Here is an 18,096-nt window from a genome sequence, read left to right on the forward strand (position 1 = left end):
GCATGAGACAGTGAGAGACTGGGGACATGTTGTATGAGACAGTGAGAGACTGGGGACATGTTGTATGAGACAGTGAGAGACTAGGGACATGTTGCATGAGACAGTGAGAGACTGGGGACATGTTGTATGAGACAGTGAGAGACTGGGGACATGTTGTATGAGACAGTGAGAGACTGGGGACATGTTGTATGAGACAGTGAGAGACTGGGGACATGTTGTATGAGACAGTGAGAGACTAGGGACATGTTGTATGAGACAGTGAGAGACTGGGGACATGCCGCACAAGACAGTGAGAGACTGGGGACATGCTATAGAAGACAGTGAGAGACTGGGGACATGCTATAGAAGACAGTGAGAGACTGGGGACATGCTATAGAAGACAGTGAGAGACTGGGGACATGCCGCACAAGACAGTGAGAGACTGGGGACATGTTGTATGAGACAGTGAGAGACTGGGGACATGTTGTATGAGACAGTGAGAGACTAGGGACATGTTGCATGAGACAGTGAGAGACTGGGGACATGTTGTATGAGACAGTGAGAGACTAGGGACATGTTGCATGAGACAGTGAGAGACTGGGGACATGTTGTATGAGACAGTGAGAGACTAGGGACATGTTGCATGAGACAGTGAGAGACTGGGGACATGTTGTATGAGACAGTGAGAGACTAGGGACATGTTGCATGAGACAGTGAGAGACTGGGGACATGCCGCACAAGACAGTGAGAGACTGGGGACATGCCGCACAAGGCAGTGAGAGACTGGGGACATGCCGTAGAAGACAGTGAGAGACTGGGGATGTGCTCCAGAAGACAGCAGGAGACCAACCAAACCTGTAGTATTTTCCCCATCCCTCACCTTCTTCTGCAGAATGTCCCCAGTCTGTGAATAAACCTGCAGCATTTCCTAAGTCTCTGACCATCACCTCCTGTGCTATGTCCTCAGTCTCTTCTAGTATTACATATACTATTATATGTGTGGCCCTTTGGTGATGTCAGGGGCCACACCAGAAGCCCCTTGTACCCCATAGATTGACAACCACGGCTCTAATCCAATCAGTGAAAAGCGGGGTGGACATCGATCCCTTTTCTGTGATATCTTTGGTTTTAGGGAAAGAAAATGATGATGTGGTAATGGATGTGGTGTGGATGTGGTGTGGATGTGGTAGTGGAGCGGATGTGGTGTGGATGTGGTGTGGATGTGGAGTGGATGTGGTGTGGATGTGGTGTGGATGTGGTGTGGATGTGGTGTGGATGTGGAGTGGATGTGGTGTGGATGTGGAGTGGATGTGGTGTGGATGTGGAGTGGATGTGGTAATGAATGTCTATGTTGTGTATTGTAGTGAGAGGGAGGAAGGCCTGAGGCCTTCTCGGTAACTGTGTGTCTGGTTGTCAGGCAACATGTACACAACCTCAGTCCCCTGCACAGGGAGCAACGTGAGTGCCATGGCCGCCAGCGCCCCCCACAGCCAGGCCAAGGAGGACAGCTTTGTAGCTCAGGACATGATCTGGTAATCCCCCCTATACATTATCCCGGGGGGGGGGGGGCAATAAGGGCACAACCTGGGGCTGTGACATTAGGAGGGGGTCAGTTCATCCATATCACTGATCACATTTCCCTTCTGTATTACAGGTACCTATAATGTATACATTGTGTATATAGATCAGGCGTGTGATGTGTATATAGATCGGGTGTGATGTGTATATAGATCAGGTGTGTGATGTGTATATAGATCAGGCGTGTGATGTGTATATAAATCGGGCGTGTGATGTGTATATAGATCGGGTGTGATGTGTATATAGATCAGGCGTGTGATGTGTATATAGATCAGGCGTGTGATGTGCATATAGATCAGGCGTGTGATGTGTATATAGATCAGGCGTGTGATGAGTATATAGATCAGGCATGTGATGAGTATATAGATCAGGCGTGTGATGTGTATATAGATCAGGCGTGTGATGTGTATATAGATCAGGCGTGTGATGTGTATATTGATCAGGCGTGTGATGTGTATATAGATCAGGCGTGTGATGTGTATATAGATCAGGCGTGTGATGTGTATATAGATCAGGCGTGTGATGTGTGTGTATATATATATCAGGCGTGTGATGTGTATATAGATCGGTTGTGATGTGTATATAGATCGGGTGTGATGTGTATATAGATCAGGCGTGTGATGTGTATATAGATCAGGCGTGTGATGTGTATATAGATCAGGCGTGTGATGTGTATATAGATCAGGCGTGTGATGAGTATATAGATCAGGCGTGTGATGAGTATATAGATCAGGCGTGTGATGTGTATATAGATCAGGCGTGTGATGAGTATATAGATCAGGCGTGTGATGAGTATATAGATCAGGCGTGTGATGTGTATATAGATCAGGCGTGTGATGTGTATATAGATCGGGTGTGATGTGTATATAGATCAGGCGTGTGATGTGTATATAGATCAGGTGTGATGTGTGTATATAGATCAGGCGTGTGATGTGTATATAGATCAGGCGTGTGATGTGTGTATATATCAGGCGTGTGATGTGTGTATATATCAGGCGTGTGATGTGTATATATATATATATATATATATATATATATATATCAGGCGTGTGATGTGTATATAGATCGGGTGTGATGTGTATATAGATCGGTTGTGATGTGTATATACATCGGGTGTGATGTGTATATAGATCGGGTGTGATGTGTATATAGATCAGGCGTGTGATGTGTATATAGATCAGGCGTGTGATGTGTATATAGATCAGGCGTGTGATGTGTATATAGATCAGGCGTGTGATGTGTATATAGATCAGGCGTGTGATGTGTATATAGATCAGGCGTGTGATGTGTATATAGATCAGGCGTGTGATGTGTATATAGATCAGGCGTGTGATGTGTATATAGATCGGGGGGGGGGGGCAATAAGGGCACAACCTGGGGCTGTGACATTAGGAGGGGGTCAGTTCATCCATATCACTGATCACATTTCCCTTCTGTATTACAGGTACCTATAATGTATACATTGTGTATATAGATCAGGCGTGTGATGTGTATATAGATCAGGTGTGTGATGTGTATATAGATCAGGTGTGTGATGTGTATATAGAGCAGGCGTGTGATGTGTATATAAATCGGGCGTGTGATGTGTATATAGATCAGGCGTGTGATGTGTATATAGATCAGGCGTGTGATGTGCATATAGATCAGGCGTGTGATGTGTATATAGATCAGGCGTGTGATGTGTATATAGATCAGGCGTGTGATGAGTATATAGATCAGGCGTGTGATGAGTATATAGATCAGGCGTGTGATGTGTATATAGATCAGGCGTGTGATGTGTATATAGATCAGGCGTGTGATGTGTATATATATCAGGCGTGTGATGTGTATATAGATCAGGCGTGTGATGTGTGTATATATATATATATCAGGCGTGTGATGTGTATATAGATCGGTTGTGATGTGTATATAGATCGGGTGTGATGTGTATATAGATCAGGCGTGTGATGAGTATATAGATCAGGCGTGTGATGTGTATATAGATCAGGCGTGTGATGAGTATATAGATCAGGCGTGTGATGTGTATATAGATCAGGCGTGTGATGTGTATATAGATCGGGTGTGATGTGTATATAGATCAGGCGTGTGATGTGTATATAGATCAGGTGTGATGTGTGTATATATCAGGCGTGTGATGTGTGTATATATCAGGCGTGTGATGTGTGTATATATCAGGCGTGTGATGTGTGTATATATCAGGCGTGTGATGTGTGTATATATCAGGCGTGTGATGTGTATATATATATATATATATATATATATATATATATCAGGCGTGTGATGTGTATATAGATCGGTTGTGATGTGTATATAGATCGGGTGTGATGTGTATATAGATCGGTTGTGATGTGTATATACATCGGGTGTGATGTGTATATAGATCAGGCGTGTGATGTGTATATAGATCAGGCGTGTGATGTGTATATAGATCAGGCGTGTGATGTGTATATAGATCAGGCGTGTGATGTGTATATAGATCAGGCGTGTGATGTGTATATAGATCAGGCGTGTGATGTGTATATAGATCAGGCGTGTGATGAGTATATAGATCAGGCGTGTGATGAGTATATAGATCAGGCGTGTGATGTGTATATAAATCAGGCGTGTGATGTGTATATAGATCAGGCGTGTGATGTGTATATAGATCAGGCGTGTGATGTGTATATAGATCGGGCGTGTGATGTGTATATAGATCAGGCGTGTGATGTGTATATAGATCAGGCGTTTTATGTGTATATAGATCAGGCGTGTGATGTGTATATAGATCGGGGGGGGGGGCAATAAGGGTACAACCTGGGGCTGTGACATTAGGAGGGGGTCCAGTTCATCCATATGACTGATCACATCTCCCTTCTGTATTACATGTACCTATAATGTATACATTGTGTATATAGATCGGGTGTGATGTGTATATAGAGATGTCCCGGGGAGTGGTGTGTGCACACTACATGTCAGACATGTGTACATTATCCAGGGGGATTATATAGAATGATATATATACTTCCTGTATATGTTCTGTGTGTCTTTGTGGGAAGGTGGCAGGTCCTATATTGTGCTGGTTGGGGGCGGGGCCTATACATGATCACTCCCCGTCCCTTTGTACTCAGCGCAGACCTGTGTTGGAGGTGTAATCCATACCCGCGGCGGTGTGATTTCCCTCCATACATTATTCAGGGGACAAGGGTGGCAGCGGCGGGGGTCAGCGGGGTGGAAGTGATTGTGAAGGTTCAGGTTTCCCTTTCACATCGAGAGGCAGCGCGGTGGATTGCGCAGGTCCTGATTATTACCACTTCTTATAGGACCCCAACGAATGCTTAGAGGGCCCAAAAAATACAAGTTGGATCACTTTGTGAATATTCCAAATGTTGAACGAGGGGATCGGGGATGCCACTAGTGGCACAGGAAGATGTGCCATTGAATAATCTGCCACCAATCCAACCTAGGACTAGAGCAAAGGACTTATTTTGGGAACAGTAGAAACCGACACCGGTACCTACGCCATCTGACTAGTGACCTCCCTCCACCCCCAGATATAGGATCTGCCCCAGTCGGGGGGTGCCAGATATAGGATCTGCCCCAGAGAGGCAGATATAGGATATGCCCTGGGTGCTAAATGCTGTAGGTACACCCTGACAATTACATGAAGTTTATTCAAAGACTCAACATTTGCAGTGTTGACCCTTCTTTTTCAAGACCTCTGCAATTCCCCCCCCCGGCATGCTGTCAGTCAACTTCTGGCCCACATCCTGACTGATGGGCCCCCCCCATTCTTCCGTAATCAATGCTCAACCACCTCTTGAGGATTGACCACAAGTTCTCAATGTGATTAAGGTCAGGGGAGTTTCCTGGGCATGCACCCAACATTTCGATGTTTTGTTCCCAAGCCACTTGGTTATCACTTTTGGCTTATGGCGAGGTGCTCCACCATGCTGGAAAAGGCATTGCTCCTCACCAAACTGTTCTTGGATGGTTGGGAGAAGTTGCTCTCGGAGGATGTTTTTGTACCATTCTTTATTCATGGCGGTGTTCTTAGGCAAAGTTGTGAGGGAGCCCCCCACTCCCTGGGCTGAGAAGCCCCTCATACATGAATGGTCTCTGTTGGCATGACACAGGACTGATGGTGGAGCTCACCTTTTCTTCTCAGGACAAGGTTTCTTCCAGATGCCCCAAACAATCGGAAAGGGGATACATCAGAGAAAATGACCCACCCCCCCCCCCCCAGTCCCTCAGCAGTCCAATCCCTGGACCTTCTGCAGAATATCGGTCTGTCCCTGATGTTTTTCCTGGAGAGAAGTGGCTTCTTTGCTGCACATCTTGACACCAGACCGTCCTCCAAAAGTCTTCTCCTCACCGTGCGTGCCGATGTCCTCACACCTGCCTGCTGTCATTCCTGAGGAAGCTCTGCACTGGTGGTGCCCCCGATCCCGAAGCTGAATCACCTGTAGGAGACGGTCCGGGCACTTGATGGACTTTCTTGGGCGTCCTGAAGCCTTCTTCACAGATGCAGTGGAAATGTTTTTTTTATGGGATTAAGTTCATTTTCATGGCAAAGAGTTCTGATCTGATCGCTCTTCATAACATTCTGGAGTATACATGCAAATCGCCATCATAAAAACTGAAGCAGCCGACTTTGTGAAAATGTAGTATTTGTTTTCATTCTCAAAACTTTTGGCCGCGGCTGTAAATTTGGCTTTGAAATAGGAATGATTGCATTGCCTGAAGTGTCGCTTTGCCTGTTTTTAGGAAAGCTCATGTGAAGAAGGAAGTGGAGGCCGCCAAGAAGTGGCCGGAGGAGTGGGGGTTCCTCACCACGCCGTTCACCGAGGTAAACGTCTGCCCATACACAGCTCAGAACTCCAGATCCCCAGCACAGACCCCTCCCTCTATGCACATCATAGCCCTCTCCTCCTCTGGGAGTGTCTAATTACTGTCTGTGCTGGTCCAGCTCCTCTGCCTACCACCCCCCCCCCCCCCCCCCCCCACATATCCTTTTATGTAGCTGACAAGGGAAGAAGTGAAAGGGAGTACTATAGAGCAGTGGTCAGCAGAGGACACTGCATTCAGGCGCAGAGGGGGGGGCAGAGGACAACGTTTTGAGGGGTACAAGACACTACAGTGGGGGGCGCAGAGGACACTACAGTGGGGTGGATTGATGTGAAGGGGGGCAGAGAATGCTGATTTTGGGGAGGGGACACTACTGTAGGGGGAGGGGGCAGAGAACACTGCTATGGAGGGCAAAGGACACTACAGTGGGGGGGGCGGTTTGATGTGAAGGGGGGCAGGGGACACTGTTTTGGGTGGATACAGTACACTACAGTGGGGGGGGGGGGGGGGCAGGAGATGATGTGAAGGGGGCAGAGGACACTGTTTTGGGTGGGTAAAGGACACTATAGTGGGGGAGAGTGATGTCAAGGGGGGCAGAGAGCACTGTTATGGCAGGGGAAGAGGACACTACAGTGGGGGATGTGAAAGGAGGCAGAGGACACTACAGTGGGGGGGGGGGGGACGTGAAAGGGGGAAGAGGACACTGTTTTGGGTGGGTACAGGAAACTATAGTGGGGGGGGATGATGTGAAGGGGCGGTAGAGGATGCTGTTTTTGGGAGGGGAGGAGAGAACACTACAGTGGGGCGGGTTAATGTAAAGGGGGGCAGAGGACACTGTTTTGGGTGGGTACAGGAAACTATAGTGGGGGGGGATGATGTGAAGGGGCGGTAGAGGATGCTGTTTTTGGGAGGGGAGGAGAGAACACTACAGTGGGGCGGGTTAATGTAAAGGGGGCAGAGGACACTGTTTTGGGTGAGTACAGGACACTACAGTGGGGCCAGGGGGGGGTAATGTGAAGGGGGGGTAGAGGATACTGTTTTGGGGAGGGGGGGAACACTGCTATGGGGGGCAGAGGACACTACAGTGGGGCGGGTTAATGTAAAGGGGGGCAGAGGACACTGTTTTGGGTGAGTACAGGACACTACAGTGGGGGCAGGGGGGGATGATGTGAAGGGGGGGCAGAGGATACTGTTTTGGGGAGGGGGGAGAGAACACTGCTATGGGGGGCAGAGGACACTACAGTGGGGCGGGTTAAGGTAAAGGAGGGCAGAGAACACTGTTTTGGGTGGGAAAAGGACACTACTGTGGGGAGAGTGATGTGAAGGGGGCAAAGAACACTGCTATGGGGGGCAGAGGACACTACAGGGGGGGACGAGACGTGAAAGGGGTCAGAGGTTTTGGGTGGGTACAGGACACTAAAGTGGGGGGGGGGTGAAGGGGGGCAGAGGATGCTGTTTTGGGGATGGGTAGGAGAGAACACTGCTATGGGGGGGGGGGGGGGCAGAGGATACTAAAGTGGGCAGGTTAATGTGAAGGGGGGCAGAGGACACTGTTTTGGGTGGGTAAAGGACACAACAGTGGGGAGAAGAGAATACTGCTATGGGGGCAGAGGACACTGTTTTGGGTGGCTACAAGACACTACAATGGGGGAGAATGATGTGCGGGGGGGCATAGAATGCTACTTTTGGGGAGGGGGGACACTACTGGGGGAGGGGGCAGAGGACACTGCTATGGGGGGGCAGAGGACACTGTTTTGGGGGTACAGGTCACTACTGTGGGAGGAGGGGGGCAGAGGACACTACAGGAGGCAGGGGATTGGGATGATGTGAAGGGGGCAATACTGCATTGGGGGGGGGGGGGGGTACAGAACATTACGTCTAAGTCTTTTTATTGGGAGCTTGATACTTCTTTTTTCTTAAGGGGGGGCCGCCTAGTAACCCCCTTCCCCCTTCCTGGGAATCTTTGCTTACCTCCATGTTGTCCAGGTAGGTCTCAACCTCTGGAAGGTCTTGGAACTTTTGGATGTCTACACAAGGGAGGTTTTACAGGTAAATAAAATGCCCAAAATATGATTTTCTAGGAAGCTTATTCCTAAGATTATTAAAATCCACGTTCTGTCCTAGGGTGACAACACTCACTCACAGTATCTAGTAAGGGGGAGTGTTGTCACCTTGGATAGGATGTAAGGTAGAATACCTCTCCTCTTCTTTATAACATGGGGGGGGGGGGGTGGTCTGTTGTCCAGCAAGAGGAGAATCAGCAACCACTTGACCACTGTGATTGGCCGTCACAGTGGTCACATGATCGGGAGTCGGTCTTTCGTGCAGTAAAGAGACTGCAATGGACTATAAAGGCCTGAAGGGGGCGCACAACATTCAAATAATGCTGAACACATTTCCTGCAGGTGACGGATGAAGAGAAAGGGACAACACGGGAAACTGCGATTAGACGTTCCAGAACATCTGCGGGTCCGGTCCACCACCCGGTGGAAAACCTCATCAAGGTAAGTGACCAGCTGAGAACATCCAGGTTCCATGGAGGAAGTTTTGAATTGAATATCTATTTCGTTATTCTCCTAGAAATGACCCAAAAGAAGACGAAAGGGTTCAATAGTAGAGGAAGCCAACAGGTCGGCGTGTCCTGTAGCAACCTCATTGCTGTCCGCCATGTTTCTGGTGGTGTTTTTGGAAATTGAAACGGACGTCTACTTGGTAACCGTGTCCCAGGCCAAAGTGTACAATCATGGGGGGGACCACCATCAAGGAGGATAAAGCTTAAAGTGGACCTGTCTGGGAATATGGGAGCTATCAAGTTCTAGGCCTGTCGTCTAGACATGTGCAATTCGTTTAGTTCCAAATTAGTTTTTTAACAAATTTTGACAAATGTGTTAATTCCAAAATTTCCGAATTTTTCAATTTCCGAATTTCAAAATTCGCAAAATTACTAATTTCCGAATTCTTGAATTTTCGAATTTCCAATTTTCGGATTTCCGAATTTTTGAATTTTGGATTTCCAAATTTTTGAATTTCGGATTTTCGAATTTCTGGAACTCCGAATTTTCGGGAAATTAGAAAGTCAGAAAAAAAAAAGAGAGAAAATCTGTTTAATTCTAAATAATAACTAACTATTAAAAATTATAAGTATTGGAATTCCCTTTCAAATTTGTCTGTTAGTGAATGTAATGAGTACGAATTTATCCAAAGTTAAGAATTAAATTATCTGAAATAACGAATGCCACATCTAACCAAATGGAACGTAACGATCTAATAATAATAATAATAAAATCTTTTTATTATTATTAATTATTTATTTATTATTAATTTGTTCCATTCCATTTGTTTAGATGCAGCATTTGTTATTTCGGATAATTGGTAACTTCGGATAAATTCGTACTCGTTAAATTTAATAGTTAGTTGTTAATTAAACTGATTTTTTTTTTGTTTTTTCAGATTTAAACATTTTTTGGACTTTCAAATTCTTTGAATTCCCGAAATCCGAAAATTTAGAGTTTCCAAAAATCTGAAAATTCAAAAATCCAAAATTTGGAAATTCGGAAATCTGAAATTCGGTAAATCGAAAATTCGGAAATCTGAAATTCGGTAAATCGAAAATTTGGAAATCGGAAAAATCGGAAATTCCAAATGTGAAAATTCCCGAAATTTCCGAATTTCCGAATTTACAAATTTATAAATTTTCCATTTTCCGGAAAAAAAATCAAAAAAAACTAATACAAACTATTTTTTTGTCAGGTGCACATGTCTACTGTCATCCTTGCTTTAGACCTGGTACAAGCACATGGGTTGGGACTTTAGTGGCTCCTAGTCCAGCAACTCATGGGGGGGTCATAAAGAACGTTAAGAGCGCTGGAGCCTACGACACAATGAGAAACTTCCAAAATTGTTACCCTAACGGTTTACCTTTTTAAACCCCCCCCCCCCCCCCACAAAAAAGGGTGAAGGGAAGCAGTAGTCTCTCTGCAGAGGAACGTACGTAGAAAAAATTGTTTACATTTTTTAATTTGAAGCATTTCTGCCTATAAGGCCTTAGTCATAACCACTAATGACTAAGGCCTTATAGGCTGAAACATGTCAACTGACTTAATCAGCATTTGTTCACTGTGGCTATTCAATAAAATTAAGAAATTTTAAGAGCAACAACTGGAATGCGGATGATTTTTTTTTTCTACATTACTCAGCCAGCGACTGTGGATGGAGCACCTGGGAGCTCTGTTATGTGGTGCGTGGGTAGTAGCACTGACCTTTCTGTTTATTCTCTCTGCAGAGGGCCTCCTAGTTCCCTGTTGCATTATATGGAGAACGTTCCAGAGCAGGGGGCGTGAGCTCTACAGGTTGCAGAGCTGTAAAACTGATTTAGAAACGGAAGTGGAGAGACCACTGCTTCTAGCAAATGTCTCAATCTGTAGCATGCAAGCAATACTCATTTTTGTGAAACAACATCGTGACCGGCTCTCCGAACATTTCTCTTGTCTCGCCAATCTCCAGGTTGACCCGTCCAGGGCCGTACCACAAACTACGCAAGGCCTTGTCAGCTGGTGATCCATAGCCCCCTCTCTCTGTAGAGGTCTGCCAAGCCCCTTGGTGAATTAGATCCAGAGCTCTCCAGAGCAGGGGGCATGAGCTCTGCAGATTGTAGCACTGTAAATCTGATTTAGAAGGGAAGAGGGCTAGATCTCGGCAGAGAGACCGCTGTTTCTCGTGTCCCACACTGCAGCATGCCATGAACAAATCAATTTTGATAAATAATAACATGAGCGTCTCTCAGGTCGTTTCTCTTGTCTCACCAATATCCAGGTGGACCCATCGCCAGCTGTACCACTGTGCCGACTACGCAAGGCCCGGTCGGCTGGCGATCCACAGCCCCCCCCTCTGCAGAGGTTCATCAAGCCCCTTGTTGAAGCAGACCGAGAGCTCTCCAGAGCAGGGGGCATGAGCTTTGCAGTTTGCAGAGCTGTAAGTCTGATTTAGAAGGGGGGGGGGTTAGATCTCTGCAGAGAGGCCGCTGCTTCTCGTAAATGTCCCACTCTGTATCATGCAATTAAATGAACATATCATTTTTATGAACATAATAACATGACCGGCCCTCAGGACATTTCTTTTGTCTCGCTAATGTCCAGGTTGATCCATCGCCGGCTGTACCACAAACAAGGCAACGCCTGGTTGGCTGGCAAACCACAGTCCCCTCTCTGCAGAGGTACATCAAGCCCCTTGTTGAATCAGATCCAGAGTTCTCCAGAGCAGGGGGCATAAGCTGTGCAGGTTGCAGAGCTGTAAATCTGATTTAGAAGGGGGGGGGGGGGTTAGATCTCTGCAGAAAGACCACTGCTTCTCGTAAATATCCCACTCTGTAGCATGCAATTAATGTATAAAACAGACTGCAGAGCTGTAAATCTGATTTAGAAGGGGGGGGAGGGGGTTATAGCTCTGTAGAGAGACCGCTGCTTCTCGCAAATATCCCACTCTGCAGTATACAATAAATTTTTCATTTTTATGAAATACCATGACCGACCCTTGGGACTTTTCTCTTGTCTCGCCAATGTCCAGGTTGACCCATCACGGGCCGTACCACAAACTACACAAGTACTGGTCGGCTGGCGATCCACAGTCCCCTCTCTCTGCAGAGGTCCACCAAGCCCCTTGTTGAATCAGATCCAGAGCTCTCCAGAGCAGGGGGGCAGATTGCAGAGCTGTAAATCTGATTTAGAAGGAAAAGGGGCTAGATCTCGGCAGAGAGACCGCTGCTTCTTGCAAACGTCGCACTCTATTGCATGCAATCAACGCCTAGTTTTTTGTGAAATTAATAACATGACTGGCTCTTAGGATGTTTCTTTTGTCTCGCCAATATCCAGGTTGACCCATCGCCACCCGTACCGCAAACGACGCAAGGCCTGGTCGGCTGGAGATCCACGGTCCCCGCTCTACAGCTGGAACGTTACGGCAAAACGAAACACCCGAAGGGGGATTTCTGCAAGAGGATGAACTGGCCGGCCGAAGGAATAGCGTAACATCTCCAGCTACAATCCAACCGACGGTCCAACCTCTGCCGCCGCCGCCCCCCCCCGGACAGACAAACTTAATAAAAGTTTTACTGAACTGAACGCACAGTTTCCACGGATCTCACTTCCCTCCGAAACAAAAAAAAAAGGATAACCGTAAATGTGAAAAAAATCTGCATACCGACCGCAAAAAACAGCGAAGCGTAAAACGTGATTTACTCTGCGCGACGCCTGCAGCTTCCTATCCCTCCTATTTACATTATCGCATTAAAGGTTGGTAAAGCCGAGCCGCGATTGAAGTGCAGCTCCAGGCGGAGTGTTTAACACTTCTCTCCGACAAGTCCAAACGTTCGGAAAATGACTATTCCAGGAAAATAAAAGGGCGGCGCAGGATTCTCGCTAACCCCACCCCCCCCCCCCCCCAGACATCGGGATTTCGTATTAACCTCTTCACCGCAAGCCCCATCATAGGAGTGGGCGCTCAACCTGCGGCCCTCCAGGTGTTGTGGGACTACAAGTCCCATCACGCCTCTGCCTGTGGGAGTCATGCTTGGAACTGTCAGCCTTGCAATGCCTCAGGGGACTTGTAGTTTTTCAACAGCTGGAGGGCCACGGGCTGAGCACCTATGAAGGGGAGCAGGGGTCTCCAAACTTTTTAAGTAAAAGGGTCAGTTTACTGTCCTTCAAGCTTAAGGTGGGTAGAAAATGCCCCAACAACAGTGTCCCATGTTTTTAATGGGAGAAATGGTTCCCTATTGTTGGTATCAAGGGAAGAATGGTTCCCCATCGATGGCTTCAGTAGGGGGAATGGTTCCCCATTGATGGGGTCAGTAGGGGGAATGGTGCCCCATCAATGGTGTCAGTAGGGGGAGTGGTTCCCCGTCGATGGTGTCAGTAGGAGGAATGGTGCCCGATCGATGGTGTCAGTAGGAGGAATGGTGCCCCGTCGATGGTGTCAGTAGGAGGAATGGTGCCCGATCGATGGTGACAGTAGGGGGGAGTGGTGCACCATCAATGGTGTCAGTAGGGGGAGTGGTGCCCCATCAATGGTGTCAGTAGGGGGAGTGGTGCCCCATCAATGGTGTCAGTAGGGGGAGTGGTTCCCCGTCGATGGTGTCAGTAGGAGGAATGGTGCCCGATCGATGGTGTCAGTAGGAGGAATGGTGCCCCGTCGATGGTGTCAGTAGGAGGAATGGTGCCCGATCGATGGTGTCAGTAGGGGGAGTGGTGCCCCATCGATGGTGTCATTAGGAGGAATGGTGCCCCATCAATGGTGTCACTAGGAGGAATGGTGCCCCATTGATGATGTCAGTAGGGGGAATGGTGCCCCATCGCTGGTGTCAGTAGGGGGAGTGGTGCCCCATCGCTGGTGTCAGTAGGGGGAGTGGTGCCCCATCGCTGGTGTCAGTAGGGGGAGTGGTGCCCCATCGCTGGTGTCAGTAGGGGGAGTGGTGCCCCATCGATGGTGTCATTAGGGGAATGGTGCCCCGTCGATGATGTTAGTAGGGGGAATGGTGATCCATTGATGGTGTCAATAGGTTGAATGGTACCCCATCATTGGTGTCAGGTGGTGGGATAGTGCCTCATCATTGGTGTCAGTAGGTGGAATAGTGCCCCAAGGGCCAGATAAAAGCAAGCAAAGGGCCACATCCGGCCCCCAGTTTGGAGATCCCTGATTTAAAGAATGATGGAAGTAATTACCCTGTCCTGTATTTGGTGAATAAACTTTTTACTCCGGAGGAACCCTTGAAATAATTTTGGGGTCTCCGGAACTCCAGCTAAATATGATTATTCTATCTATAGTTGATGATACATTAGCATGATCATTTCGCTGTAGAAGGTTTTAAATAAAAGCATACGGAAAGCCTAGGAGTGTATTTATTTAAAAAAAAAAAAATGTAAATAAAATAAAACATCCTGTGAAACGGCATGTACTGTGTAGCAAAATTGAATGTTAGTGGGCTATTTCCACTCCAAGTCAAATGTTTTTCATTCACACAGAAGTAACACACAAGAATGCGTGAACTGTGATGCGATGTCATTCAACCCACCACAATGGCCCTGTGGGGTTGATTTACTAAAACTGGAGAGTGCAAAATCTGGTGCAGCTGTGCATAGCCACTTGCCGAACGCCTAACTGGGAAAATACGCCATGAATGATGTATAATTCGTGCAGCTAGATGCTATAACCTTCGTATTACGTTTTCTCTCAGACGCCGGACCTTATGCTAAAAGTGATCCTAGCGGCTAATTTGCTGATGGATCACTTTTAGAAGTGGCGGGAGGGGTCATTCCCCCTCCTCCCGCTGTTTTTTGGTGGTTCCCGGGCTTACCCAAGCGATAGGTAGCTCCAGGAACTGATCCGGAGTTGGCGGCGGCTGGTCACAGAAATGAGCGAAGGAAAGATGGCCTCTGCTCATCTCTATGCCCTAGTACAGTGGTGTCCAAACGGCGGCATTGGGCGGTCACATGTGATCATTTGCTTGCCTTTATCTGGCCCTTGAGGCACTTTTCCACCAACGTACACCATCAATGGGGCCATTTGTCCTCTCATTAAAACCAAATGATGGGGCACCATTCTTCCATTGATACCAACAATGGGGTACGATTTCTGCCATTAAAGCCAGAAGGACAAGAAACTGGCCCTTTACGTAGAAAGTTTGAAGACCCCTGGTGTAGATGCACCAGGTCTCACGTCTGGAGATCTCCGTCTTGATATTACTTGAGGCACCCTTTAAAGACAATGGACAGCCTTGACGTAGGACACCCAACGTTAGAGGTGATTTATTTTTCCAAAGCAAATACACTTTTGCAAACTGGTACTGACTAGTAGTCCAATGTTTCTCTTGTTCCTCAGTTTTTCTCCATAACTCAGCTAATGTGACCCCAAATGTTGATGGAGAAGAGCAGGGGATGGTCAAACAAGGATGCTATGGAGGCAACTGACGTTAAAACCAATGATGAGGGCACTAATTCAGGGGCATTTTCTGCTCCCTCTGGCCACAGTCTCCAGACCCCCCCCCCCCCCCCCCCAAAGCCAGAAGGACAAGAAACTGGCCCTTTACGTAGAACGTTTGAAGACCCCTGGTGTAGATGCACCAGGTCTCAAGCCTGGAGATCTCCGTCTTGATATTACTTGGCTACCATCTCCTCTAAAGCTAAAGGACTTCATATGGGTTATTGCAGTGTTTTCCCAACCTTTTTTTCAGTCAAGCCATCCTTTAAAAAAATTATGGAAATCTTGAGGCACCCTTTAAAAACAATGGAAGGTCCTGAGGCGCCCTATTCTAAAATGTAAAAACTATCCTAATAATTTTAGTTCCTAATAGTTTTAAATAATGCAGCAACATCCAACACGCAGGACACCCAACGCTAGAGGTGATTTCTTTTTCCAAAGCAAATACACTTTTCGTAAAATAGTACTGACTAGTAGTCCAATGTTTCTCTTGTTCCTCATTTTTTTTCCATCACACAGCTAATGTGACTTCAAATGCTGATGGAGAAGAGCAGGGGAGGGTCAAACAAGGATGCTATGGAGGCAACTGCAACTGACTTTAAAACCAATGATGAGGGCACTGATGTGGTGGCATTTTCTGCTCCCATTGGCCTTAGTCTCCAGCCCCCCTAAAGCCAGAAGGACAAGAAACTGGCCCTTTACATAGAAAGTTTGAAGACCCCTGGTGTAGATGCACCAGGTCTCAAGCCGGGAGATCCCCGTCTTGATATTACTTGGCTACCATCTCCTCTAAAGCTGAAGGACTCCATATGGGTTATTCCAGTGTTTTCGCAACCTTTTTTTATGCTGGTACTGACTAGTAGTCCAATGTTTCTCTTGTTCCTCGGTTTTTTTCCATCACTCAGCTAATGTGACCCCAAATGCTGATGAAGAAGAGCAGGGGCGGGTCAAACAAGGATGCTATGGAGGCAACTGCAACTGACTTTAAAACCAATAACGTGGGGGCATTTTCTGCTCCCATTGGCCTCAGTCTCCAGCCACCCTAAAGCCAGAAGGACAAGAAACTGGCCCTTTACATAGAAAGTTTGAAGACCCCTGGTGTAGATGCACCAGGTTTCAAGCCGGGAGATCTCTGTCTTGATATTACTTGGCTACCATCTCCTCTAAAGCTGAAGGACTCCATATGGGTTATTCCAGTGTTTTCTCAACCTTTTTTGCAGCAAACTCACTCCAGAAGTTCAGCGAGGATCTCTGAATGATCCAATGTTGTCCTAAATGACTGATGGTGATAAATAGAATCCACCTGTGTGTAATCAAGTCTCTGTATAAATGCACCTCCTCTGTGATAGTCTCAGGGTTCTGTTGAAAGCGCAGAGAGCATCATGAAGACCAAGGAACACACCAGGCAGGTCCGTAATACTGTTGTGGAGAAGTTTAAAGCCGGATTTGGATACAAAAAGATTTTCCAAGCTTTAAAGATCCCAAGGAGCACTGTGCAAGCGATCATTTTGAAATGGAAGGAGTATCAGACCACTGCAAATCTACCAAGACCTGGCCGTCCCTCTAAACTTTCAGCTCAGACAAGGAGAAGACTGATGAGAGATGCAGCCAAGAGGCCCATGATCACTCTGGATGAACTGCAGAGAACTACAGCTGAAGTGGGAGAGTCTGTCCATAGGACAACAATCAGTCGTACACTGCACAAATCTGGCCTTTATGGAAGAGTGGCAAGAAGAAAGCCCTTTCTCAAAGATATCCATAAAAAGTCTCATCTAAAGTTTGCCACAAGCCACCTGGGAGACACACCAAACATGTGGAAGAAGGTGCTCTGGTCAGATGAAACCAAAATCCAACTTTTTGCCCACAATGCAAAACGATATGTTTGGCGTAAAAGCAACACAGCTCATCACCCTCAACACACCATCCCCACTGTCACACATGGTGGTGGCAGCATCATGGTTTGGGCCTGCTTTTCTTCAGCAGGGACAGGGAAGATGGTTAAAATTGAGGGGAAGATGGATGCAGCCAAATACAGGACCATTCTGGATGAAAACCTGTTGGAGTCTGCAAAAGACCTGAAACTGGGACGGAGATTTATCTTCCAACAAGACAATGATCCCAAACATACAGCAAAATCTACAAAGGAATGGTTCACAAATAAACGTATCCAGGTGTTAGAATGGCCAAGTCAAAGTCCAGACCTGAATCCAATCGAGAATCTGTGGAAAGAGCTGAAAACTGCTGTTCACAAACGCTCTCCATCCAACCTCACTGAGCTCCAGCTGTTTTGCAAGGAAGAATGGGCAAGAATTTCAGTCTCTCGATGTGCAAAACTGATAGAGACACCCCAAGAGACTTGCAGCTGTAATCGCAGCAAAAGGTGGCTCTACAAAGTATTAACGCAAAGGGGCCGAATCATTTTGCACGCCCCACTTTTCATTTTTTTATTAGTTAAAAAAGTTTCAAAAATCCAATAGATTTTGTTCCACTTCACAATTGTGTCCCACTTGTTGGTGATTCTTCACAAAAAATAAAAAGTTATATCTTTATGTTTGAAGCCGGAAATGTGGCAAAAGTGGCGAGAGGTGATTCCCTACACCGTAAGAACGATCATAGCGGCAGTTCAGCCGCTTGATCGTTCTTACAGGCAGCTAGAGGGGACGTTCCCCCTTCCCGCCGCCCTCCAGTGCTTCTCCCGGCTTGCCCGTACGATCGCCTGAGAGGGAGAAGGAATAAGTCAATGCC

At 47.0% G+C, this 18,096-nt stretch overlaps 1 protein-coding gene across 1 annotated transcript; it reads left to right on the forward strand.

Moving 5' to 3' along the window:
• Positions 1-1,401: 1,401 nt before the first annotated feature.
• Positions 1,402-16,987, forward strand: CIMIP1 (ciliary microtubule inner protein 1). The gene is made up of 4 exons (XM_077460584.1): positions 1,402-1,511; positions 6,301-6,382; positions 8,787-8,885; positions 12,249-16,987. The coding sequence occupies exons 1-4, from the start codon at positions 1,402-1,404 to the stop codon at positions 12,402-12,404; spliced, it is 447 nt and encodes a 148-aa protein (XP_077316710.1). The 3' UTR covers positions 12,405-16,987.
• The last annotated feature ends 1,109 nt before the right edge of the window (positions 16,988-18,096 follow it).

The sequence above is a fragment of the Lithobates pipiens genome, unplaced genomic scaffold (assembly GCF_037356315.1).
Source record: "Lithobates pipiens isolate NorthernLeopardFrog02 unplaced genomic scaffold, aLitPip1_a1.2 Scaffold_28, whole genome shotgun sequence".
NCBI classification, from domain to species: domain Eukaryota; kingdom Metazoa; phylum Chordata; class Amphibia; order Anura; family Ranidae; genus Lithobates; species Lithobates pipiens.

Coding starts and splice junctions, on each gene's coding strand:
- CIMIP1 (XM_077460584.1), top strand. CDS start 1,402: ATGTACACAACCTCAGTCCCCTGCACAGGGAGCAACGTGAGTGCCATG. Junction 1,512..6,300: donor GTAGCTCAGGACATGATCTG/GTAATCCCCCCT, acceptor GCCTGTTTTTAG/GAAAGCTCATGTGAAGAAGG. Junction 8,886..12,248: donor CGGTGGAAAACCTCATCAAG/GTAAGTGACCAG, acceptor GCCAATATCCAG/GTTGACCCATCGCCACCCGT.